This window comes from Lutra lutra, chromosome 12 (assembly GCF_902655055.1).
Source record: "Lutra lutra chromosome 12, mLutLut1.2, whole genome shotgun sequence".
Classification (NCBI taxonomy): Eukaryota; Metazoa; Chordata; class Mammalia; order Carnivora; family Mustelidae; genus Lutra; species Lutra lutra.
In genome coordinates this window covers 7,943,956-7,971,930 of record NC_062289.1, presented here as the reverse complement: position 1 = coordinate 7,971,930, position 27,975 = coordinate 7,943,956, and the positions used below count along the sequence as shown (strand labels likewise).

Here is a 27,975-nt window from a genome sequence, read left to right as displayed (position 1 = left end):
AGAGCTGTTCCCCGAAAGTCTGATTGTTGAATCTCCTGGTGATACGTGCTTTCAAGCATGCTCTTTCCTGGCTTAGCAAATGGAAAGCAGATCAGTAAAAGCAACCTTGGCGTGGGCTCTGGTAACTACTCCACTTTCAGATTCCCTTTGGTTTCACCCTTGAGAAGTTCAGTGACCCTAACCTTGCTTTCGCAAGTCTTAAAAACGTTCTTTATCATCTACTTCTTTATATTCTGTTTTATTTTATTAAGGAGAGAGATTTCTAACCCTTTAAAGTGTTTCTGTTTCATCAGTTGACTATTTCTTATAGGTACTATTTTATATATTTTTTTCTTTCTTAAATGAAAAACTGCTGAAATGTAACATTTTACAGAAACATTGTTTATTCTTATGTGTCTGTGTGATGTGTGTATGTGTGTGTATACAAGAAAACTTTCATGACTTATTTACGAGCTGATAAGAATGCACCTTAAGAGTTTATGTCTTGGGACCCCTGGGTGGCTCAGTGGGTTAAGCAGCTGCCTTCGGCTCAGGTCATGATCTCAGGATCCTGGGATCGAGTCCCGCATGGGGCTCTCTGCTCAGCAGGGAGCCTGCTTCCCTCTCTCCCTCTCTCTCTGCTTGCCTCTGTCTACTGTGATCTCTCTCTGTCAAATAAATAAATAAAATCTTTAAAAAAAAGAGTTTATGTCTTAATTCTTTAAAGAGTAAATTTGAAACTATTTTTCTATTTCTCTGCCCACTTAAAAAACAAACAACTTCAGAGTGATAGAGATGTATATGATGGGCAAAGCTGGAAGAACCCACAGTCCACACAAGGACAAAACACGTTGGCATGCAGCGGTGACTCTCGTCACAGGAGGGCAAGAAAGCCTCCCCTCCCGTGGCCTTCTCAGCCCTGTCAGGAATCTCTTCTGACAGGCAGAAGCATCCTTCAGACCCAGCCCTCCCTGCCTCACTCTGCACCTGTCACTCATAGACAAGAGAGTGTCAGTTTCATACATTTTCTTCCTGTCTTCTGAATTTGGGAGCGATAAAAGCTGAAATCAAAGGATTTTTGCTAAAAATAGACAATAAAATATAATCATATCGTGTATCTAGATTCCTCTGCCTTTTGAAGCACTAAGTCAACGTGTGGAGATAAGCTAAGCCACAAACTGCGACCCAGAAGAAACCGCACTAATTGTTGATCAGCGTCTGTTGTGGTGTGTTTGGAAGTTTGTTGTTGGTGTGTTGTGTGTGTTTGGAAGGTCTGGCTGTCATTGCTATTGTTATTGGTGGTGGTGTCAGAGTCATTTATACAAAATGAAAATGTCCTCGCAAACTAGGCAAAGCAGAGCCAAAGCTATCTTTGTTTCTAGATGATATTTAAAGCAATTCTGAGGCACCTGGGTGGCTCAGTTGGTTGAGTGTCTGACCCTTGGTTTCGGCTCAGGTCATGATCTCAGGTGCTGAGATCGAGCCCACACCAGGTTCCAAGCTCAATGGGGAGTCTGCTGGAGGTTCTCTCTCTCCCTCTGTCCCTTCCCCCTCCCCTGCTCATGCCCCCCCGCCCATCTGTCTGAAATAAAGAAATAAATCTTTTTTAAAATAAACGAATAAATAAAGCAATTCTCCCAAAATGCTACTCCACCCATCCCCACGTCCAAATATTCTGACCTACCTCCTTCAAGGTTAACTTTAAATTCCCCCTTTGCAGGGAATCCATCCTGAATCTCCTGGTTAAAAGTAAATCCTGTTTTACGACCTGCAACAGCACTCACTCCTTAATTCTACTTTGCAACACACAGCTCTTCTCTCCCCCAGTACTCTGCATACCACTTAGAGCTGAGATCCACGTCTTTCTAGCTTCCAGCCACTGACATTATCTCGAATATAGTAGGTTCTGAATAAAGACTTGATGAGTGAATAAGGATAAGAGGGTTCAGCTCCCACAAATCAGCAAACACATTGACACAAACCAGATCCGGGACACTGCCCCTTCTCCAGCTTTAAATAAAATTTAAATCCTGACATCATCCCAACATTAATAAACAAACAAGTAGGCAGAGGAAAGCACATATTGATGATTCTGGGTTGGCCGCCCCAATTAAGACATAGGCCACCATGGTCTTTAGAATCCGTCTCATTAGGGGATTTCTTGGCACTGCCAACAGTTCTGGGTCCCCAGTATTAGAGGAACCTATTTTCCTCTCTAGTGCCACTCACTGAAACATTTGGATGAGATTAACATTTAAACTGGTGAGTTCTGAGTAAGCAGATTGCCTTCTAACTGTGGGTGGGCCTCATCTAATCAGTTGAAGGCCTGAATAGAACAAAAATACTTGCTTCCCCAGACAAGAGGGAAATCTCCAGCAGAAGCCTTCTGACTTCATCTGCACCATTGTCCTTCCTGGGACTCCAGCCTATTGGTCCACATTTGACAGGCTCCATAATTACATAAGCCGATTCCCTATAATAAATCTCTTTCTATATACATATACAACTTATTCATTCTGTTTCTCAGGAGAACCCTGAATATTACCAATACCAATACTATAATACACATACTAATGTACACTCCTACCAGCAGTGGATAAGTACCCCAACCCATAAAATATTACTTCTTTACCCTGACCTTAAACTCTTCCCCTCCTATAAGCTACAATTAATTTAATCTTGTTGGTGGTGAAAAACGTAGGTTTATTATGTGTCTCCCTCTGGAAAATGTTCAGTAGCTTCCCATGGATTTCCCATAGTGAAATTCAGACCCCATGAGGCAATGAAGATCTCGACCAGCCTAACTTCTCAGGCTCTTTGTGACATTGCGCTGTTCCAACTTCTTTTTTTTTAACCTAGAATCTACTGTATAAAACCTCCCTTGGGACCGCAGCACAGCACATGCTGAGCCCCATGGCTGGTGCAGGCACCCCCGTTTCTTCCTCTCGGGCTACCTCTCATGACCGCGAGGGGCCACAGAGCCCAGAGAGGGAACCACATCCTGCGTGGACGTCAAACTTTCCTTGTGCCCCTACAACACTTCCCTCTCCACTTTCTCTCCTTCCCTCATCTGTCTCTCTCGGAAAAATACCCTCCACATCTTCAAGGTCCAGTGCGACTTGGTCCTCGAGCCTCCCTGCGCACTGTGCGGGAATTCCATTCCCCTTCCTCTCGTTCCTGGCACTTCGCGAACATCGACTGGTCTCCTCTGGGTGCTGAGACTGGGCAAATCACAGCCTCCAGGTGGTCGATGACCCTGAGCACTTCCATCAGCGGCACGATGGGAGCACATCACCTCCAGCACGGTGTTTCGGAAGCATCAGAGGAGATGACATTCGGTTCATGCACAGGAGGCAGTCGGGTGGAAGGTAGATTGTGGAGTAGGGTGGGTGGGCCCCCCTGTGGGGGTCATTGCCATAAGCTTAACTACATTCTCTTGAACCGACTAGTAAGGCCAGAGACACGGGTTGCAGGAATCTTCAGCGGGATCCCTCTTCCACCACAAACTGCCGCGAACGGGCCGCCTCTGGAAGGTTACCTACCGCCCAAGGCACCCAGCAGCTTTTCCCTGGAAGCAGTAAATGCCTGCCGCCATGCTCACCATTAACGCCTCCAATCAGATAGCAATTGAGAAAGGCTTGTGTGAAGTTAACACACCCTTTAACGTAAATTTGCATTAACAGCACCTTTAGCTAGAATAAGCTTGTGCTAGTTGCGGCTCAGGCCTGAGCTGAAAGCCCGTGGCGGGTGGGGCAGCAAGGCTGTACCGTGGTTGACCCTCCTCCTCTGAGGGCCCCCGCAGCTCCATGCCCCACAGGCTGTCACTTCCCATTCCTCGCTGCAGTTTTATCCAACGGGACACACACGAAGTCTGCGAACTCACCACACTTCAAGTCCTTGCCTGCAAAGTCAAGCTTATGTCCACATCCACGTGGGCAGTGGGGTTAAATGAGAAGATAATGACCAAGTTCCTCTAAGGTAGTCAGCTATCAGCAAGGAAGAGAAATCAGCGTTTGTAGGACTCCGTCTGAAGGCCTCACAACCCACTCTACAAACTAGGATTTCTGGATCCCAGCTCCAGTCTTGTGTCGTTAAATAGACCATCAACGGTCCCTCTGAGTTACACTCCCGATACTACGTTAATAAAGCACAAACCGAAAACTAAAAGTATATATAAGGTTAGTTTGAGATACAGCTACTATTTTTTAAATTCACTATCATTTTTAGTTTGTTGTTCTTTTTTTTAAAAAAAGGATTTCCCCCAAGTTTTGAAAATAAGTGGAATACTCTCACCAGCCCATTACCGCAATCTGTTACTTAAAAATGTAAATGATCAAAAACAATCATGACAAAACATGCTTAAGAATACCATCACAGGGAAAATAAAACTAAAAAAAAAAAAAAAAGAATACCATCATGGGGGGCACCTGGTGGCTCAGTCGTTAAGCGTCTGCCTTTGACTTAGGCCGTGGTGCCAGGGTCCTGGGATTGAGCCCACATTGGGCTCCCTGCTCAGTGGGGAGCCTGCTCCTCCTGCTCCCACTCCCCCTGCTTGTGTTCCCTCTCTTGCTGTCTCTTTCTCTGTCAAATAAATAAAATCTTAAAAAAAGAAGAAGAAGAAGAAGAAGAACACCATCAGGAATAATTCATCTATGTGGAGAGGCAGGCTCTCCTTTCTTTGACCAGTGATTGAAAATCCTACCATAGTGTTTGAAACAGCCCCAGAAGGTAAAGATCCACCCTGCCTGGCCACAAGAAAATGACAGGAGCAACAAATCTGGATGATAAAAGCAGGAATATTGCCAAAATTGTTCATACACGATGCTAAAAATCCTTAGTATGGCGATCACAACTTAGTTCCCAATAATTTAGCTCTATTTTCTATCCTAAACTTTCAGAAGAGGTCAAAATGCCATTTTTTGGTTTTGTCTTTAAATTAAAAATGTATATATTAGGGGTGCCTGGGTGACTCAGTTGTTTAAGTGTCTGTCTTCAGCTCAGGTCATGATCTCAGGGTCCTGGGATGGAGCCCCACATTGGGTTCCCTGATCAGTAGGGAGCCTGCTTCTCTCTCTGCCCCTCCCCTCTCTCTCTTTTTCTCTCTCTTTCAAATAAATAAATAAAATCTTTTTTTAAAAAAAGTATGTATTTAAGACATGCAATACAATCATTTGATAAATATAAACGTATACATACACACACACAGTGAAACGATTACTACAAGCTAATTCACATTTCTTCTCACATAGTTACCTTTTTTTTTTTCCAGGGAGAGCGCCTGAGACCTCCTTTCTTAGGACACGTGCAGTCCGCACTGCAACGTTGTTAACTGCAGTCCTCACGAAGCACGTTAGCTCTCTAGGCGGAGTCATCCCACCCAACTGTAACTGTGAAACTCCCTGTGCCCAGGACCATTATTCTCCCTATGTTTAAGCAGCTCTTTTTTGACAGAAATTGGAATTCCTGATCTGGGAATCCAAACTGCAAAAGCTTGCCACACGAAGGATGGGGGGGCGGGATCCCAGCTTGTTCTGGCCTTGGTGGCTCAGGCCAGGTGTGGACTAGCTCTCTCCACCGAAGGCCCTTACCAACCCTCTCCTTCATCTGCACGGCTGATCAAAAGTGGTCCATACGTGAAAAACTCGCAGGCAGCCCTCCACAGGTGACTGCACAAGGCAAATGAGGCGTTCCATGACAAGATGGACTCGGTAATAAATATTTCGTTAAAGAGATTTTGCTAATAGACACTTTATAAGCCTCCGTCATATACACAAAACCTTTTTTGAGCTTAGCTACATCTACAGAGAAAAAGAAAACTAACACGTGGGAAGTTTCCTTATCTTCTATTTGCGATCCCTAATGCAATACTATAAGTTGTTCTTTTATTTTTTTATTTAATATTTTATTTATTTATTTGCCAGAAAGAGAGGACGAGCAGGCAGAGTGGCAGGCAGAGGCAGAGAGAGAAGCAGGCTCCCTGCTGGACAAGGAGCCTGATGCAGGACTCGAGCCCAGGGCCCTGGGATCATGACCTGAGCCGAAGGCAGTGGCTTAACCAACTGAGCCACCCAGGTGTCCCTGCCAGTTGTTCTTTTATAATATACATCCCTTGGAAAGCAAGCACTCCAGCACATGTCACATAATGTGTTCTGCTGACTATCCATTTAGGATATAATTTTAGAGACTTCAGACAAGAAACACACGATTCCAAACTATTTCCTTCCCTAGACTATTTCTGACATCTCAAAATTTCGTCATTAGTCATTTTGTATTGAAAGCATAGGGAATGATAATAGTGACAATAATAACACCCACCACTCCCTGACTGCCCTCCCCTCCCCCCCCCCCGGTCTTTAACCATAGGATCCGTAAGCCATTCAACAAAGAGAATGGTATTATTAACTCAGTTTACTATTCAGAAGCCTGAGATGCAGAGGGGATCGATCAACTAACATAAGGTTTTGAGGAAACTCAAGGCTAGAAAAGCCATGTTTTTCCAATACACCATACCCAATCCACGTGGCTATTACTCGAAGGGCTAACTCACTAAGCAGCAAAGCACACTCCCTGGTAGACATGGCAGAAAATATCTAAGAGATCATTTGATCCTTCTTGAAATGACACCTTGCAGTTTCTGAAGGTTCATCTCTTAGGAACTTGGTTGAAGCAAAAAATGGAGCCAGTGCCTAATGAATTCTGCCCAGATTCACTAAGAAATCTAGATTTGGTGTTACAGAGAGGACTCTGAACACACAGAGGTTGAAGCCAGCACTGAGTGCCTAGTGGAAGGAAGCAGCACTCCGTCCCTGGGAGGAAGCTCACATGGGGAAAGATCTGGTCCTGGACCCAAACACTGCCAACATCAGCTTAGTCCAGGCTCTAGTCACGGTTGAGACAAGAGAAAACCTGGGCTCTTCTTCCTACGACACTCTAATTTGTGAAATGGCCTATTCTACTCAGAAATCACAGCACATTAAGAAAAATGAAACTGATTCACAGAATTATTTCTTTAAAACAATAACATCATAAGATCTAGAAGTGAAATTGGAAAATACCACAAACACATGATAGAGCATTTTATAGTTTCTGCTGGGGTTTTAAGATTCGATGTCGTAGATGGGTAAGAAGGAGAACAAAATGTCCACTCACCTGAGGCAACCACCTGGATCACCTTCTCCCAATGTCCTTGTGGGAAAGTGTGCAGGAAGCAGGAATAGAAGCCAACATCGGCCTCAGAGACGTTATGAAAGGACAGGGTCATATCATTAGGCGCCATGGTGGAATTTAAAAAGTAAACCCTATCAGTATAGGGCGGCTTTACACTCAAACCGTAAGTAGGGCTGAAAATGGCCATGAGCTCTCTGTTGGCCGCAGTGATCTTCTGCCATTCCAGCTGAACTAAGGTGTCCAGTGACGGATATATACACTCCAGACTCATATTCTCAGCAAGCTTAACAGTCGTGTCCCAAACCATCTCTTCACATAGCGCTGAAATACACAGCATCACATTTGTTCAGTTAGGCTTGATGGCTGACATAGCAAAAGACACCTCAAGCTTATTCTAAGCTTTCTAAGACTGAGGAAGAGAGCAAATTGAGACCCCCACTAAACGCTAACAGTTTCTACCTTAGTCTAAAAAGGTTTCCACTGCCAATAAGAGGTATTTGTACCTTGTAGATTTCCTGAACAAGTGAGAAATTATCGGAGCCTACTAAAGGGCATTATAAATTCTAAACATGTCACACTATAAGACCAAAAAAGAAGTAAATTTTTTAAATGAAGACATTATCTTTACCTCTGTATACGTGAAGAAGAGCGAAGAAGAATTTAAGATAATCCATCTCTGGAAACCGTTTGGGAGGCTGGTCTATTAAAAAAAAGACAATTTTTATAATGTTACATGCAGAGGCCCAGCACAATGCACTGCTTCCTTCCTCTCAGATATTATCAGTCGTGCCTTCTTTTTCTGAAGAACGAACACAGGAAAAGGTCTGAGCTTCAAAGTCAGGTTTGCTCTCGCACAAGGATGAGCAGATTTGAATCACTTCTCTCTCTCGGGGAAATAGCTTATTTTCAAGCTTTTATTTTCTACAAAGATTCATTCATTGAACAAATCAGCGAATGGCTGAGGGCATTCTCTATGCCAAACTCTGCTCTAGGCAATTAGGATACAACAGTAAATTTATTTTAAAAAAGAAGAAGAAGAAGAAGAAGAAGAAGAAGAAGAAGAAGAAGAAGAAGAAGAAGAAGTAGTAGTAGTCCTTGCCATCATGGAGCTTACATTCTAGTGGGAGGAGACAGAAATGGAAATAAAATAGTAAAAAAATATAGGTAATTACCTATAGCTATAGGTAAAGTGCACAAAGAAAACACAAAGCAGGAAAGCGGGGATAGGGTGGTGCCAGTGGTAGTGCTTCCCTTTTAGACAGGAAGGTCAAGTTCACTGAGAACTTGACATTGGAGCAGAGACTGAAGGGCAGGGGGAGGGCCTGGGGTGTCAGGGATTTGGAGGCTCTACCAATGTGGACTGTGGTTGGGCATGGCCTTCCTTTTACCTTTTACTTCTACCTTTTCATTGACCTCAGGCATTTGCTTTGGAAGCCATGAAGGGACCACGGAAGGACCTGAGCTACAAGAGTGTTGTACCTCAGGACATACACAAACTTACCATTATGGATGATTTCTTTAAACTTTTTATTTTGAAATAGTTACAGAGTCATAGTAATTTGCAAAGATAGTACAGAGAGCACCCCCTCACCCACTTTCCCCTAATGGTTACATCTTACATAATTATAGTACAATATCAAACGTGATTGATTTTTCTTTTTTTTCTTTTTTTTTTTTTTAGGTTCATCATTGTTCCCTTCCCTCATGTTAAATAACAGTTCAGTTTCTTAAGAACTTGTTAAGAACATATTACCATGTTAATATAAAAACACATTATTTCCTCTATGGAATTATATGAATGCATTTGGTCTGTGATGACAGGGTCAAAATAAAAAGTAGGTAAAAATTGAAAGGAGGAACGTGAATCCCTAAAGACAATGTTGCCTAAGGCCAACTCTGAACCTGGTTTCAATCCCAAAGTTTACCAGTAGGTGTCTGCTGTTCAACCTCAGTATCTAACCTGGAACTTTTTCAGGAAGCGAGAGATCAGCAGTATAAAATTAGAATGTATACATATGGTACTGTATAGACCACCTTATGTTTATACAGCATTCGGTTTTCCAAAAGCTTTCACATCTATGGTATTTGTACCTGTAACAGCTGTATGATAGAGTCAGATGAGGTATCTCTGCTTTGCAAGTAATTCAAAAAAACAGTCTGTCCAAAAATTTACTGACTGTGACAGGTACCCTGCCTAGGTCCTGGAGGTGCAAGTATGAGGAAGACTTGCTCTCTGTCCTCAAGGCATGCAGTAGTATATTGGATCAGACAGATCACAGAGGTAATTTATTATAATAAAACCTGATAATTCTATAGAAGTCAAGTTTGAGCAAGTATTGGCACAGCCCAGAGAGGGGGAAATTCATTCTAATTGCAAAAGGTTTCATAGAAAAAATGCACCAGATCCTGGGCATTCCAACCTAACTAAGACTTTCCAAGTAGAGGAAGAAGGGAAGGAGATAAAGGCATGACAACAGAGCAAATTTTAGGGGAATGGTGTCACTATGGTCTAGGGGTTGGGAAAGAGACAACCACGATGTTGGGTCCAGATTGAAAGTATCTTGAATGACAGCAATAGAGAAGTTCAAACCTGGCCTTCAGGAACCACAGCATCCTGCTTACATCTGTAACCACAGCACCAAACACAGTCCCTGGGACACATCTATGGCATATTAAACACAACTCTGACAGCAACACAGAGCCACTAAAAATCTTATGGAGGCAGTAATGAGGACAGTTTTGTGTTTTTGAAAGAGAACCTGGATGCCTGTGGAGAATGGACTAAGGTGGTAAGGGCAATGAGGATTTACATCTGAGTCAGAAAAATTAACTCCACATCAAATCTTAACGACAGGACTTCCTCTTGATAGGTACCAACAAAAAAATAAAACTATAGAACAAGAGTCACACCCAGTCCCAAGAATTCCTGAATCCCTCAAAAAAGTGTCCTCCTAACTGGCCCTCCTTGCACCGTGCCCTGCTTTAGACCTGTGTCCCTTCACACACACACACACACACACACACACACACACAGTACCTGGAGTGATCTTGTGACAGACACAGTATGACCTATTTCAAAATACTTAATATATTTTGCCATCAATAAAGTAAAAAAAAAAAAAAAAAACCTAAGAGCTGGAGAAAATATCTGCAAATCATACATCTAATAAAGGTCTGAATCCAGAATATATTAAAAAAAAACTCTTACAACTCAACAATGAAAAAGACAAACAACCCAACTTTAAAATGGACTAAAAAAAATAAAAAAGTAAAAAGTAAAAAAAATTTTTTTAATGGGCAAAAAACCTGAATAAACATTTCTCTAAAAAAGATATACCAACAATCAACAAGTACATGAGAAGTTGCTCAACATCACTAGTCATTAGAAAAAAATGCAAATGCAAACCACAAAAAGATATCACTTCATGCTCCCTAGGATAGTTATAATGAAAAGGCAAGTAACAGTGCTGACAAGGACATAGTGAAATTGAAATCCTTGTACACTGCTGGTGGGGATGTAAAATGGTGCAGCTACTGTGGAAAACAGTGTGGTTGTTCCTCAAAAAGTAAAACAGAATAACCATATGACCCAGCAATTCCAGTCGTAGGTTTATACCCCAAAGAACTAAAAACAGATACTCAAACAAATACTTGCACACCAGTGTTCATAGCAACTGTCTTCACAAGAGTCAGAGGGTGGAAATGACCCAAACGTCCATCAACAGAAGAAAGGATAAAGAAATTGTGGTATGTCCACACGATGGCATATTATGCAGCTATAAAAAGGAATGAAATACTGATTCAGGCTACAACATGAATGAGCTTTGGAAACATGCTAAGTGGCAAAGGGTCACATATTGTAAGCTTCCACGTATGTGAAACACCCAGAATAGGTAAATCTGTAGATCTGATCAGTTGTCAGGGGCTTAAGGGAGGGGAAACCAGGAGCGACTGCTCAAGTCATAGAGTTTTGCTTTGGGACCATGAAAATGTTTTAGAACTTGATAGAGACGGTACTTGCAGGACACTGCGAATGTGTGAAATGTCAGTTGCGCACTTTAATTTTATGTTGCGTGAGTTTCACGGCTCGTGAATGGCTTTAGGCCAGATTCACCTCAGGTCTCTCCAACGGCACAAGCCACCGCATGTTGCTGTTGGCCTTGCGTTGACTGACATCACGTGGTCCCTCAGCCAGTCTGGTCTGCAAACGCACATGGGGCCCCACCGTGCGAGCTGCGAGCGGAGTCCCGTCACACGCCTGCGCCACAGCTCCTCACTCGCTAGAAACGGATGACGCAGAACAGAGTCCGGGCTGTCAGATGAATGGTTCACGACGTAAAGAATCTCTAAGTGCTCATGGAACACACGTCGAGACATTGCATGCGTTTATATTAACGTCTGTGTATTTATTAATGCATATATGTATGGCGTGTGTGTGGTCAAGGCTGGGCAGGTTGGCAGAGGTGCAGGTAGAGCGGCAAGAGGAACGGGGGACACAGCACGTCTCTGCTGCGGCACGCCGGCGCCGACCCTACGAGAATGAGACGCAACACAGAATCTTCCAGTCAGAGGCTCCCACAGCCCTCGGCGAGCTTCCCCCCGGAGCGAAGAATCAGGGGTGCGGGATGTTATGAGAAAAGGGGAATGGGGCGCCTGGGTAGCTCAGTGGATTAAGCCTCTGCCTTCAGCTCAGGTCATGATCTCAGGGTCCTGGGATCGAGCCCCCGCCATCGGGCTCTCTGCTCAGCAGGGAGCCTGCTTCCTCCTCTCTCTCTCTGCCTGCTTCTCTGCCTACTTGTGATCTCTGTCTGTCAAATAAATAAATTAAATCTTTAAAAAAAGAAAAGAAAAGAAAAGAAAAGACAAGGGGAATGAACTGATAATAGTGGGCAGTGACCCTACATTCCCAAGGCATCCAAAGCCAAGTCCCTGGAAAGACGAAGACAGCACTTGCGCTATCGCTGACTCGATTCTGCAGCAACTAAAATACTGGCCCCGGAGGCTACAGATCCAAATGGAAGATGCAGAAGGACGTGCAGCCCGAGATCAAGTTCAGCTGTTACAGCTTTGCTGAGGACAAGCCCTATTCATCAGCATCTAACCAAAGACAAATAGAGACGCCCTTGAGCTATTCCTGTTGCGGAGGGAGCCATTTTTTGCATGATTTATGAAGGAATTTTGGCTTGAGGTTTTTTTCTAATAGAGCTGTCTGTATAAAAGAGCTTCATCCTCAAGGAAGTCATTAATCAAAATATTATTGGACTCCTCCCCTATCGAACAGGTCTCAGCGAACCACACAAGCATGAAACTCATTGCACGGGTTTGCCTCGCACCGCATGCTGCTGGGCGACCTGGGCTGGATGACAGCCTTCGGACACGCTGTCTCCTTCTCTTGGGCCATCCACGCACACAGACGCTTCCCTCTCCTCAGCTTCATTGTTTCTGCTATCTGTAACATGTTCTGCTTTCCCAGATGTCTGCTTTTTCTGGCCGTTGGGAGGATTCTTGTCTCTGCGCAGTCACCCAAGTAGGCAACCGTCCCCGCGTATGCAGAGAAGCCGCTCCTACCTGTTCCCCTCCCACTCCTGCTGAGACAGCTGCTGACCTGCCGAGGGCTGCAAAACAGTCTAGCCTGTGCTAGACTCTGAGAAGAAGGGACCGAGGCTGGGAAGAATGGGGGCTTTCCTCCTTTTTTTTTTTTTCCCAGATGTGGGAGTTTGTATGCCTTTGGCTGGGATGTCCTTGTTGTGAGGCTCCTCCTTCCAGCAAGACTTCAACAGGAGGGTTTTAGTCTAGGTTTCTGCTCCCTGCCTCAAAGCGTCGCCTCAGGAGAATGTTACGAAGGAAGGACACACGATTTCCGTCAGACATCCAGGCCCTTAGAACTCGGGCAAGTCACAGAGCTGCCCCAGGGGTTAGATCACCTTGGAGGGACCGTCCATGAAGGCCCAGCTTCCATTCAAAGCAGACACCTCAGCTGGGTGGCAGCAGAGCTCCTCCGGGACAGGGTTCTGGAAACTGTGGCTCACAGGCCGAATCCAGCCCCGGCCGGACCCTTTACAAATAGTCCGTTCGGCCTGGGCCGTGCTCACTTGGTTCTACATTGTCTGTCCATGGCTATTTTTGTGTTCTGATGAGTGGCTGCAAAGAGACCACATGGCCTACAGAGCCGAATATAGTAACTGTGTGATGCGTGACAAAGAAAGGTCACCAAGCCCTGCACCGGGTAATAAATACTCAGCTAGCAAACATTTGTTATTTAAGGTCCTCCTTGCTCGGTCTTGCTTGAAGGAAGGAAGGTTAAGCAGTGCAGCCACTAGTAAAATTAGCTCGATTTCCTTATTCTCAAGGAACATACCATCAGACCTACTACAAATACAATTCTTCTAGAAGCACTGTGAGAAAGGACCTAAATGACACCCTCTGGCTGAACCGTTCCCATCCACGAACTTACAGGTTCATAGGACAGACATCAGCCATCCAGCTGTCATTGGCTCTTTTCCTGCTGAATCTACTTGACACTGTTTCACAGACAGTCTCTATTCCCCTGCACGAGATTTACGTTAAAAGTGTGAGCTCAGGGGCACCTGGGTGGCTCAGTGGGTTGAGCCTCTGCCTTCAGCTCGGTCATGGTCTCAGGGTCCTGGGAACAAGCCCCGCGTCGGACTCTCTGCTCAGCGTGGAGCCTGCTTCCTCCTCTCTCTCTGCCTACTGCTCGGCCCGCTTGCGATCTCTCTCTCTGTCCAAACAAATAAATAAAATCTTAAAAAAAAAAAAAAAAAGGTGTGAGCTCAGCTACATCCACTTTTTTTTTCTAGAAGGTTACTAACCTTGAGATGTTGCTTCTGCTCGCTGTAACTCTCCTTGGCCGCGTGTGTCTGGTTAGGGGCTTCCTGTTTGTCGTGGCCTCCTTACCTCGCCCCCTCCTGTCCCTGGCAACCTCCCCGTTCTCTCTGGGTTGGCGTGGCAGGGACAGCCCAGGGCTTTTGTCCCAGGCCCGGAGCTCCTGGGCTCTTCTCTCCTCCAGAGCTCCTCCCAGTGGGGGCAGAAGGAAAGCATTGATATTTCACTAAGCAGGGCTTTTTGGAGGATTAAAACCAGTCAAGGAGTGTAACTGCTTCTAGAAGCGTCTTCACCACGTAGCTACTCAGACTCACTCCACACCCACGCGGAGTTCTGTCCCTGTCGTCCCCACCCGCTAAAATTCCGCCGTTGGAAACGACGTGCTTCTCGTCCTCTGCTCTAACTCTCACCTCCCAGCTGCACACAGAAACTTTCAGTTGGTGATTTTGCCTTTTCTTCCCCATTTGTTTTCCTGCCCAGCACGGTGCTTCGCACTTCGCACTTCGCATTCGGACGTCTCCGGCGTGCCGGCCGCTGCTTATCGCTGCCCAAATCGGAGCTTCCATCCCGCCTTCTAGACGCCGTCTGGGTTTTGTGCCTTCAGCCCCCGCTCGGCCCCACTCGGCTCCCGGGCGCCGTTCGCTGAGCGCCCTCTCTGCGAGGTTAGCGGCTTCGAGGTCTTCGAAACAACCGTCTCCAAGTCGTTGCGGAGGACCACGGAGTTCGTCTTGTTTGTTCTTCGGATTCCCGAGTAATAGAGACGCCCCGTGGGTTAGACCACCGCGAGGGACTGCGGCTGAGGCGCACCCGGGGCCGTTGGCCGAGCTACGGGCTGCAAGGCCGGGGTCTGCGGAGGACAAGGCCGCTCTGGAGGCCGGCGCGCCCCGCACATTGTCGGAGGCAGCGCACCTGCAGGGCTGGCCTTTCTGCGGACCGCATGCGCGTCTGGAAGCCTGGAAGAAGTACAGGGGCGCCTGCTGGCTCAGTTGGTTTAATGTTCGACTCTTGATTTCAGCTCAGATTCTAATCTCAGGGTCGTGAGATCACGCCCTGCACGGGGCTCTATGTTGTGTAGAGCCTCCTTAAGATTCTCTCTTTCTCTCTGCCCCTCTCTCCCCATTCTTACACTCTCTGGAAGGAAGAAAGGAAGGGTGGATGAAAGGAAGGAAGGAAGAAGGGAAGGAGGAAGGAGAGAGGGAGGGAGGGAGGAAGGGAGGAGGGAAGGAAGGAAGAAAGGAACGGAAAGAGAAAAGTAGAAGCTGTCTTTCATTGCACAAATAATTCTTGAGCCTTTACTGTGGGGCAGAGGAAGTCCTCTAAAAGATCTGTCTGACTCATGTCACTATCGTTGTTATATCAGCATCCTCAGAAGAATACCCAAACTTCTTACTGACTTACAAGGCTGGACAAGATCGATCTCTACCATTTTTCCAGCCTAATGTCTTACACTTCACCCACCTGCGTTCTCTACCCCAGACCCACCTGACGGGGCAGAGGCTTTGCACACACGGTTCCTTTGCATTGACTTCTCTTATCTCCTCCCATAGGGAGGCCTCAGCTCAGACATCCCTTATTGGGTACCCTCCCTAAGCCCCCCACGCCTGGGGTAGATGTTCCTCTGAGCTTCTTCAGGACCCCAGATGACCATGGCTTCCTGACTGAAGCACTCCTTTGTAACTGCCCATTTACCCGCTGCGTCTCCTCTGCGAGCCTCATGGAGCCCTTCAAGCTGAAGATGAGTCTTGTGGGCTGCTTGTTCCACAGAGCCTTGCAAGGCACCCGGCATGCGGAGGGTGTCTGTTAGATCATTATTTGTTGAAAGCAGGCAAGGGGATGGCTTCTACTATGAGAGTTCATCGTATGTGGCCTATATGCTCATCAAAACCCAAAGGCCATCCTGTTTCCAATGTGTGGTTTTTTTCTTCTGCCTCATTTTTCTATTTCTCCAATGAATAGGGCAAAAAAAAAAAAAAATTGCCTCGATCCAAAAGGCACATAAATTTTGGCAGGACAAACTCGAAGATAAACGTTCCTGATTGGGGCGAGCTCTTTCTCAAAATGATTCAGGGCCCTGGACTGAACCTCAAACACTGGCTGAAACAGTCGCTGTCTACCCAAGTGGTTCGCATCACACCGAAAGCAGAGCCTATTTCAACAGTAGATGCCACTTCCATCTATGGGGTCCAGGCTTAAAAACTGATCTTGCTTTCTCCCTGACTTACAAATCCAGATTTATATAGACGAGGTCCTTTCCCTAAATTTCTCTTTTATAGTCACTTCCTAATTCACCATCCACATGCAAAATAACACACACACATCATCCCCATCGCCATCATTACCATCATCCTCGTTATCTCCCATATCCCGTTAGAAAGTTACTGCTATTATTAAGAAAGTAAGAGGGGAGACAGCTTTTTTTGGTTTCTTTGTAAGGTCTTTCACTTTGGGTTTTTTTATTCTCCCTGGAGTTCTTGAAATCTTGCAAAATAAAGAACCTAAAAATTAGCTTTGTATCTGTTCCTGAGGGATACAGGATCCCACTGTCTTGGCACCAAGGAGGCAACATAAAGCTAATTTTTTGGGGAGTTGTTCAAAGATCACATGGTCAATAACGAATTCCCCGAACAAACAATAAAAACATCCTGAGACAAATGAAACCGCATTACACGTCCAGAGAACTGCCGTCCTGGGTTCCAACCAGGAGAACAAATGGAGGTAACCACGAGGAAAGTCAGTGGCGCAGAATGAAGATTATCTACCACTCCCAGAGATGAACAAATTCCTCCCTCCCATGTTTTGTTTTTTTTTTTTAGTGACCCTTATTAAGGGCCTTTTGAAGGGTTTAAAAGTAAAAATACGCTTTAACATTACCATGTGTTGACAGAAATAGGAAACGCAGCTAAAATCACGACATCACTGGACAGAGTGTTACATTCGCTACCTCCTGCCTCTCTGGGGTCACCAGGGCACCAGCTCTGTATTCTAACACATGGAAAAGCAAGCATTTATCCTTCCTTCCCTGTACAAACTGCATTTCAGGGTGACCTAAGTTTCCTTTTATAGAAAAATTCAGCTACTAAGTGGAAAAACAATGATAGATACTATTTTTCATTGCCTTCTTGTTACTCCTATTAAAATAATAGAAGGAGACCATTGTTACTAGATACTAAAGCCATTAAGTGGAAAGTTAATGGGAACTTTATAATGAGATACACTGCTGATTGACAGTACATGAGCCCTCTGATCAACCCTAACCTCACGCTAAAATGGTACAACCAGATAGCAGGGGACCAAGTGACACAGCAGGAAGAAAACAGCACCACCCAGGAAGATCTCTTACCAGAGTAACGGAACCTAAATGCAGCCCAGGCTCTAGAAGCAGCTAGTAGTGTCTAGGAGATACAGAGGAGAGAAGAAGGAGTTAAGAGCCCCATGAGGAAGCAAGAAATACTATAGAACAAATGTCTTGGGCTCCCAATAAACAAATGGCAATTATAGTATAATTACACAAGAAAATATAACCAGTGAAGGAAATGCCAAAAGGCACTTGACAACTTTAAACATCCTTTCCTGATAAGAACTCAGAGTAATTTTGGAATTTAACTAGCATAATAAAGAAAACTGGTTGGAAACTAATAGCAGACTTGATGGTAGAACCTTAGAAGAATCTCAGTTAAATTCCTAAGACAAGAATGGCCACTATCACTTCCAATATTTAATATTGCCCTGGAAGTTTTAACTGATTCTATAGGGAAAAAAAGAATAAGAACTGTAAATATTGAAGAATTATTTTGACTTTATTATTACTCGTAGATGATCAACCTAGAGAACACAAAAGAATCGAATAAGAACTGATAAAACAATAAAGTGTCTAAAAAATAGTTTTATAAGATTCAACAGCTTTATTTTGTCATATCCAAATTAGAAGCAAAAAAGTAAACGTGTGTGTGTGTGTGTACACATATGTATGAATATATATGAATGTATCTCAAGAATCGGTAGCAAGTATACAAAATCTACATAGTATATCAAAGGGAGTAACATTAAGTCTAAAATGAGAGTTAGTGAAAGAAGTAATTAGATCTGTGGCAGAAGCTCCTCTTGTCCAAGAAGCCAGAGTAAGCCTCATTCAGGGAGAATATTGAGAATGTTGTCGAGCCAAGGAAGAGGCCCGCACAGACTTACAGAAGAAAGGAGCCGAGCTCTCCTGGATACTTCAAATAATTATGGAACATTAAATACTCTCTTCATTAAAACAGATTTGTCTCACGTGAAGGTTTTACTTTCTTTTCAACACTAACTTTCAGTGTCACCTAGTGTTCTAGTTCATGAGCACTGGGTAGATATTTCACGTATGTGTAAAATGTTTTCTCATACTTAATTAAAGTTGCATTAAATAAAGTGTAATTAGATCACATGGAAAAAGACTTTTCAGTAGTGACTAGAGAGTGAATAGTTGTTCTGTAAGTCAGGCTGTCAACTTTTTATTTTTTCTTTAAGAAACCGAGATTAATTAATTACAGATTTGCAGCATATGATAGTGGTGCCACTTCAGTTCAACAGGGAAAAAAATGGCTTGTCTTCCACGTGGTACCAGAGAAGCTGACTTACCAGCGGGAAAGGCTGAAGTCAGCTCCATGGGGTCACTGGCCATTCCCTGGGCAGCACGAGCTCTACACACCTGCGGTACGGTCCTTGCAGCTGCATCCAGGTGTAGGACCGAGGCTCTGCTGAGTACATCTATATCCTAAGAATTCACCTCCATAGCCTGGGAGCACAGCAGGGAAGCAGCGGGGCTACAGGGCCCATTCTGGCCAGGGGTACGGATTTGCGGCGCCCGAGCTCTGCCAGCAGCGGTGGACTTGGCGTCCTGGTATGCCCAGCAGCACACAACAGTGCCTGGGCCCAAGCAAGGCCGCAGAGACGTGCTCACCAGGCCCAGTGGGCAGCCGGCCAAGGGGCGCTGAACGAGCTTCCGCCACCCATTCATTCTGTGACCTGCGGCAAGTCCTATGTCCTTCTGATAAGTTGCTTCCTTCCCAACTTAGAGAGAAGCAGTTTGGCAAGTTACAACTAAGAACTCTGATTAGTAACACTCACCTGTTGCAGCAGAATGCACTGCAAATGCATTAATAGTTTGAATAAGAAAAATATTCAAAAAATTGGAGAATATGCTTGATAAGCCTGAAGACAGAGATGCATTTTTTACTTTGATATTACATACATATATATAAAATATATTAAGACACATATATATTAAGGTATATATATCTTATACCAAAGTCAGGGAAAATGTGATAGTTTTTTCTACCCAAAACTTAAAACTGGGGGCACCTGGGTGACGCAGTCAGTAAAGTGTCCAGCTCTTGGTTTCAGCTCAGGTCATGGTTTGGTCATGGTCTCGTGGTCGTGAGATTGAGCCCTGTATCAGGCTCCACACTCAGTGGGAATTCTGCTTAAGATTCTCTCTCTCCCTTTCCCTCTGCACACCCACACCCCCCCCCCTAAAATAAATGAACAAATCTTAAAGGAAAAACTTTAAAACTATGGCATGGCAAACATTGTACACTAACAAAGCAAGAAGGCCTGACAATCAGGAGAGGGATATATGAGAGGTATGAGACACAGTGTAACATTTTCTAAGCATAAAGTGCTTAAATATCAGTGACCCAAAAAATCTCACAAATACCCCAACAGAAAAACAGGCAATGAATATCAAACATCAGTTCACATAAGAACAAATACAAACAGAAAAATGTGAAAAGGTATTTAATCTCGCTATGAAAAATGAAATTTAAAATAATGGCATATTAACTTTTGCACATCGCATATGTAAACATATGAATGAAGAGAATGATAGCGACTGTTGTAACAAGAGTGGGCAAATGGGGGCACCTGGGTGGCTCAGTGGGTTAAAGCCTCTGCTTTCAGATCAGGTCATGATCCCAAGGTCCTCGGTTCGAGTCCGGCATTGGGCTCTCTGCTCAGTGGGGAGCCTGATTCCTTCTCTCTCTCTCTGCCTGCCTCTCTGCCTACTTGTGATCTCTGTTTGTCAATAAATAAATAAATAATCTTTAAAAAAAAAAAAAAAAAGAGTGGGCAGAAACATGGATAGCCAAACCCTGCTGTGGACAGGTCAAGGGGTAAGCATTTTCTATATGCAAGAGTTAAGCAATGCATATGAAAAATGTGACTTGTTATATCCTCTGACCCAGCCAGGCTGCCTTAAGATATATATCCTAAAAAGAAATAAATTTAGCCAAGTTAGCAAAGATCTGGTTTTTTTGTTTGTTTGCCTATTTAAAGTAGGTTCCATGCCCAGCATGGAGCCTGACGCAGGGCTTGAACTCATGACCCTAAGATCAAGACCTGCGCTGAGATCAAAAATCGGACACTTAGCCAACACAGCCACGCAGGTGCCCCACAAAGATCTGGTGTTTAAATGTGTAGAGATACTCTGCTGCTCTTCGGTGGTTATGCAGGTCTATGTTCAGACGTGTAAAATAACCTGGAACACTCTAAGTGAAGAACTTTTTCCAACACGCCCAGGACAAGAAGACAATGAGAGCCGTTTCTGCAAAGCAGCAGCTGGAGAAGAGCCCACACCCGGCTTCTCACCTGGTTTCCGCATGGGCGGGGGCTCAGCAGACTGTACTCAGGACTCCTCTGGCCACCGTCCTCGACCTTCCTGCTCCGTTGATACCCTTCCCTCTCCCGATGGTCTCAAGGTTTCGAGGAAATAAATATTGACACATTGTCAGGACTCCTGACCTCAAGCATCAGACCTCGGGAAAAACTAAGTTCCAAGAGACGCAGGAAGCAGCAGACGACCACACTCCATGGACGGACTGGGGCTTGGACACATGTACTATCTCTTCCCCCAGCCATCCGGACAGAGCTCATGCCTTTCTCCTCCACATCCCGTTACTTTGTGCTACTACTTGATAACATTCCCCTGCACCATGGATAGCGCGAGAGCGTGAGAGCGACCCTCGTAAAGAAAAGAGTATGGGCTTTGCAGAGGACTTGGGGTCAAATCCCCTTCCATCTTGGGCTCGCTGTGGGGCCTCTGGTCACAAGCTCTTTGGTGACGACACAGATGGCCAACTGTGGTGGAGCATCCGGACGGGCCAACCCCAACCTCGTGTTACACGGCCAAGTGCGCCCCACCCTCAGCGGGCCCTAGCCAGGCCCCCTCAAGACACAAAGTGCTGAAAGGCTGATTCGGACTCTCATACTGTCAATACCATTGCATCCCAAGGAACTGAAAGAATTTTTACTTTCTGAAATGGCACAAAACATAAATGTGCTTCAATTAAAATAGACACTTGCTAGATATTTTTTATGGCAAATTTCTAAATGTTTCTCTTTGTCGTATGGTTGTTCTCCTGCTTTGCTGCTGGCCTGAGGAAAGTTTTGTCTGTACTTGGGTAATGAAGTTAACATTTACAGCACGGTCACTGTCCCCATAGTCTGTCACCATAGCAAGGTGCTGGGTAAGGGAAGGTCTCCTGCCTCAGCTGAACAATGCACTGCACTTCCCGGAACTTGAACAAGAAATAAATGTAGTCTAACGTGAATAGGGTTGCATGTCTCAGGTTCCCTGGGATGGCCCCAACACACACCTGGTTGAACTGTGTATTTATCAATAGCACCCCCTCCCATTTCACTCTGGAGTGTGTTGGTTTGGATGATTAACTGCATGTTCACTCTAAAAGTCACCCTAGTTAGCTGTGGGTTTAAAGTCCCATGTCCCAGGACACCCTTTAGTCCTGGACAGATGAGGACAAGTTGGCCACCATGGATACAGCAGTGACCAAGACCCCCCGGGTGTGAGAGCTCCGTAGGTCCTGGGGCTAGGTCAAGCCCACCTTCACTCGCGGTCAGCTCACTCAGCAACTTGTGCTGTCTTTTCTACCCATCTCCCAACCAGGATTACCTTTATCCGTCAGAAAGCCACGCACAGCGCTGATTCTCAAAGACGCAGGGCTGGAGTCTCCATCCTCCTCTTGCTGGCGCATGTGACCTGTCCCAAAAGCTACTTGTGGAAGGGCAGGCTAGGTAAGCCAGATCAACATCCCTTCTCTTCTCTTACCTCAGGGTACTGTACCCACTCTGAAGAGGTAAGTAGTGATCCTTCTGGAAGCAAAAGTATGTCCTGGGGTGGTCCTCTATTTCATCTACTAGGTAAAGAAGGAGCCATCTCCTTCTTCAAAATGAATAGATGAACCAATATGTAAATAAAAACTTCATATTCCTTCTAAATTAATGCCACACTATATTAAAACTGTGACTTTTTTTGTTTTGTGTCTATCTCTGGACCTCCCATCTTGAGTGTGAGCTGCTTGACTGCAAAGACTGCCTTGTTCACTAGTGTGTCAAAGCAGTTTCCCAGGACACAAGACTTTTGGTAGTAAAATCAGAACAGCCTCAGGCAAACCTGGACAGCTGGTCACCCTCGCTGTGTCCCCAGTCCAACAGCAGCGCCTCCCCTGTAGCAGGCGTCAATAAACAACAGCCCTGTAACTATCATCAGATCACCTCTTCGCAAGTGTGCTTTCAGAATTAAAAGAGGGAGAAAAGGTGCTAAAAGGCGCATCAGGACCTTGATGAACATGAGTGTCTGCTCACAGGGAGGGTCGACACCCTTCTCCTGCTGGGCGTTCTGTCCTGGGAGGAGACAGGGTGCTGTGGTTGACCACACTGCCAGCTCATCTCCTGGCCAAGCAGCACCATTTTCTTCCTCCATGGTAGCAGCCCCCACCGCCACCTTTCCGGGGCTGGATCACGAGGCACTGCATCTACCAGACCCCTGCCAACAGGATTCCAAGTTAAATTTTGCCAGTGAGGGCACCTGGGTGGCTCAGTGGGTGAAAGCCTCTGCCATCAGCTCAGGTCATGATCTCAGGGTCCTGGGATCAAGCCCCGCATCAGGCTGTCTGTTCGGCAGGGAGCCTGCTTCCCCCTCTCTCTGTCTGCCTCTCTGCCTACTTGTGATCTCTCTCTCTCTGTCAAATAAATAAATAAAATCTTAAAAAAAAAATTTGCCAGTGAAAGGTATTTGCATGAGATCTGGAAATCAAAAGAGAAGTAGAATTTCATTTCTACCGATTGACGTCACACCGTCTATAAATTTGTTTACTGTCATCTTTCAGCAGTAGTGGGCAACTGTGCGGGCTTTGCAGGTGGGACGCATGAAGCAGCCTGTCCACCAGGATCGTCTGGAAGCCTCCTGCATTTGTGCTGGAGGCAGCCATGCATGGGCCAGCAGGGCCCTCGCTCCATCTCCAAAGTCAGCAATGTTGCATCTCCGACCATTCTTCCCTAGTCTCACCATCTCTGACTCACCTCTCTGCTTCTCTCTCACATTTTTAAGGAGCCCATGATTGTAGTGCGCCTACCTGGACAATTCAAGATAATCTCCATAACTCAAAGTCTTTGACTTGAATCATATCTAGGTCTGTTTCACCATGAAAGGTAACATACTCACAGGTCCCAGGGAGTGGGATGGAGATATCTTTGAGGGGCCATTAGTCTGATGGCAATGACAGCCAAAACAGATTAACTGACTTCTTTTTTTTCTTCTCAAAAGCATTGACTCTGGTTTATTCAAAGTCTCTGTACTTGGCACAGAAATAAACGGTATTATCTGGAAAAATTCACTCATAGTGTTCAGCGCCCTGATAGCCTGAGGGCTAATGGAAAAGATGATTTTGAGGAAAAGAAAATAAAAAGCAGATATAGAAAGAAGAAAGATTTTAAACATAAGTTAAGCAATACACAAATGCATTTACATATATTTAATTTATTAACTGAAATACTAAGGCTTTAAAATACTTCCTGTTCAAATGTTTTTAGACTTTCTGGTAATGGTATTCTAGGCTCTAGTGGGTTCCCAAAGGCTAGGATCCAAATGCACTATGCCAAAAAATGAGAAATAAGATGAGAACAAAATTGGGCTATATTCTACGTCAAGTCCATAATTATGTAGCGTGTTAAATCTTGGGGCACCCGGGTGGCTCAGTTGGTTAAGCGTCCACCTCTTGGTTTCGGCTCAGGCCATGGCCTGAAGGTCATGGAACCTCAACAGGCTCTTCGCTCAGTGTGGAGTCCGCTGGTGATTCTCTCTCCCTTTGCCCATGCCCCAACCCCTGCTCCCATGCACTTGGGTCTCTAAAAAAAGAAAGAAACATTTTTTTTGAAAATCTTATACCTTTGGCTTAAGTCATTTTACCAAACTGCCCTCTTGCTTAAATCTTCTCTGTTATTGCAACCACATTTTCCCTTCTCCCATTCTTTAAGTTATGCTCGTTGATTTCTCAAAGGACCTTTTCCATTCTTCCCTCTTGCACTGTTTCTCTCTGTTTTGCGCACCAGCATGCCTTTCTCTCCCTTAATTTCCTCTGAGGAGCCATTCTACTACTTCAGAGCCCCAAATAAGAAGCTGAGAGGTTCTCCAAGTTCAAAGTTGCGTGGTGGGCATAATTCTTTTTGTAGTGCAACTGCATAATCAGATCGCTCCTTTACCAATACTGATCACATTTCCGTTTTTTGCATAAATAGACTGCAATATTTTATTTTCCTGTACTTGTTAAAACCAAAAATTAAAATATCTATTATTTTTTAACTACAATGCCAAATTCAACTAGCTTACCCATTAACATCCAGGACATTCATTCCTGGGGACTACAAAATCCATTTCCCTAATGCCAAGGCTCAACATTGTTGTTACCTGTAAGTTTGTTTTTTTGTTTTGGTTTGGTTTTTTGTTTGTTGTTTTGTTTTTAGACCCCTCGTATTCAATGACCAAAGACTGAAGCACCCAAGAAAATATTTTTAAAAGCAATCTCTCCACTGGCACTCTTACCATGCTGGTCCTCAAAGCATTCAATGTGGGACCACAGATTCACCTGCCCATAAGTCATCCTACAACTGCCCTTGGGTCTACTTTCCTAATAATGACCTTCTGAGTATTGGTACTTTTCTGATCATCTCACTTCATCCTTCAACTACAAACACCATAGGTAATGATTACTGGATGGTTACTATGTGCCTCATATGTCTAACACTTTACATGTTTCATTCATTAAAGCTTTCTAAAATCCTAGAGAATAAGAATTGTCACTATTCTCACATTACATTTGAGCAAACAGTGGCTACATTTGAGGCACACAGTGGTTAAGCAGCTTCTCCAATGTTCCCTACACCTTCTGCATGAGCAAAACCAGGGTTTGAATCAAGATATTTGATTATAGGGGTGCCCAGGTGGCTCAGTGGGTTAAGCCTCTGCCTTCGGCTCAGGTCATGATCTCAGGGTCCTGGGATCGAGCCCCACATCGGGCTCTCTGCTCAGCAGGGAGTCTGCTTCTTCCTCTCTCTCTGCCTGGCTCTCTGCCTACTTGTGATCTCTCTCTGTGTGTCAAATAAATAAATAAAAATATATTTTTTTAAAAGATATTTGACTAAAGAGCCCACACTCTTCCCCTCCACACCTCACTTCCACCACAGGAAGCAGATTTATTCCCTATTCAACAGATAATGAAATGATGCTTCAGCTTCTAGGAAACCTGCTTAAAGTTCCACGTGTCAGAGATACCATAGCATACAGACTTCCTCCTATAATACTCTCCACCTCAGAACTTTTCATTGGGAATATTATTTCCTATGGCAATGTTCCCCAAAGTGCATCTTCTCATTACCAAAGACATTATGGAAAATATGGATTTTGTAGATAACCTGGATTGGGAAACTTTATATACTTTACTCCCCTTTTGGAAATATAGAGATCACTCAGTGTGCCATATTAAAAGCTCTGACAAGTCCTACAGCAAAGAAGCCTATCAAACTTAGTTTAACCCAGTTTCTCACACTAGGTCTCTCAAACACCCTAGCTTTCATTTATAAGACTTGGTTAAGTCTTACAGAGTCTACTCCCTTCTTTACCTGTCCAAAGTCACTTCTCATGTGAAAAGTAGATCAATATAGTTCAATAGATCAACAAGTTAAACAAGAAAAATCATGTGATCATATGGATTGACACGGAAAAAGCATCTAACAAAATTTAGCACTCACCCACACTAAAAACGCTTAGCAAATTAGGAAAAAGGGGGAATCACCTCAACTTAATAAAGATGATCAGCAAAAAACCTGAAGCTAGAAGGACTGAATGTTTTCCCCTAAAACCAAGGAAAATGAAAGGAAGTCTGCTGCTCACATTTCTATGCAACACAATATTAGATGTTCTAGTCACTGCAATATGGCAAGAGAAAGCAATAAAAGGCATACGGATTAGGAAGAAATAAAACCTTGCTAACTGCAGATGACGTGCTTATCCACGTAGCAAACTCAAGAAATCAACAAAATTTTCTAGAATAAGTGAGTTCAGCAAGTTTTTAGTAAACAAGATCAACACCTAAAAACCAACAGCACTTCCACAGGTTAACAATAAAATATTGGGAAACCAACATTTAAAACATAATACCATTTACCAATCAATACCAAATGAAATAAAAGACCTCAGTATGCGGTACATCCATACCATGGAACACTACTCAGCAAGAAAAAGGATCAAACTCTTGATACAAAAACTTGGATGAATCTCCAGGGAATCATGCTGAGTAAAAAAAATCCAGTCCCAAAAGTTACATAATGAACGTATTCCATTTATATAACATTCCTGAAATGACAAAATTTAGGAAATTCAGAAACTTTAGAACAGGTTAGAGGTTGCCAGGATTAAAAATAGAAAGTGATGAGGGAGAGAAGTGTCTCTGTAGGTTGTCACAGGCAACAAGAAGGATCTTCATCATGTTCGAACTGTGTAGTATCTTGACTGTCAGGTTAGATACGAAAACCTACATAGATGATAAAATTGTATAGAACTTAAATCAATATTCTTATGAATATGATATGCTTATGCATCTTATGCAGCTTAATACAATAGAACAATACATACACGCACCCCAAATAAATGAGTACAAGTAAAAGCTGGGAAAAACTGAATAATGTCGTAGGTTATACCAATGCCAATATCCTGGTTATGATATTGTACTATATTGTATAAGATGTTAACATTAGGGAAAAGTGGGTGAAGAATATATGAAATCTCTCTGTATTATTTCTTAGAACTGCACATGACAATTATCTCAATAAAAATTTCAACTAAGAAAAGAGAGAGGGGTGGCTCAGTTGATGAAGCACCCAACTCTTGGTTTCAGCTCAGGTCATGATCTCACAGTCCATGGGATTGAGCCCCACATCAGGCTCCACACTCAGCAGGGAGTCTGAGATTTTCTGTCTCCCACTCTCTTGGCCCCTCACCCCTGCATGCCCACTCACTCTCTCTCTCTCTCTCTCAAATAAATAAATCTTAAAAGAAGAGAGAGAGAGAGAGAAGGCAATGACATAGCCTAACTTTCACAGTTCTTTGGTGCTCTGCTGCTGGGAATCTCTTGCCTGCCAAGAGTCAGAAGGGGGGACTCACTCACCTTTTAGGTGCCATCAAGAAGGGTATTCATGGTTACAATTGTTAGTTACAATTGTTGTTACAATTGTTACACTGTTACAATTGTTACAGGAGTTACAATTCCTGAAGCGACTGTTACTCTGCCATGCAAAAGAGATTGTGATAAAAGTAGCAGAGCATTTACGAAACATTTCCATTCCCTCTTCTCCACAACGTTAAGGAAAGCTGGGGAATTGTCCAGGCTGCATCCAGGCTGCATCCAGGATCCCAGCTGTAGAACAGTGGTGAGGGTCTGCTTTTCTCTTCCTACTGCCCAGGGTTCAAAGTTTGACTTTAGTCTTACTCAGTCTCATTTACAGATATGCTATTCTCGGCAAAGTTACACTAGCTACAAGCTTGGGTAGTCCTGCTCCTTGAACCAAATTTTAAAAGCATGTAACTAAATACCATTGCAAAATTCTGCTTTTTAGGGAAAAGGACAACACATGTAAGTATTTATGTTTGCTCTTTCCTTCATGTGA

The 27,975-nt window shown here is 44.2% G+C and overlaps 1 protein-coding gene across 3 annotated transcripts in view; it reads right to left on the bottom strand.

Annotated features, from left to right (window-relative positions):
• Positions 1–14,299, bottom strand: part of CD226 (CD226 molecule) — a 75,601-nt gene extending 61,302 nt beyond the window's left edge. Inside the window, exons 1-3 of one of the 3 annotated variants that reach the window (XM_047697271.1) lie at positions 13,977–14,299; positions 7,775–7,846; positions 7,129–7,467 (exon numbers count right to left, since the gene is read on the bottom strand). In XM_047697271.1, the coding sequence (XP_047553227.1) occupies positions 7,129–7,467; positions 7,775–7,820 (385 nt within the window). In that variant the 5' untranslated portion in view covers positions 7,821–7,846; positions 13,977–14,299. Of the gene's footprint in view, positions 1–7,128; positions 7,468–7,774; positions 7,847–13,600; positions 13,689–13,976 lie in introns of those variants that run through there. The other 2 variants (XM_047697272.1, XM_047697273.1) reach the window with 2 other exon arrangements.
• Positions 14,300–27,975: the final 13,676 nt, after the last annotated feature.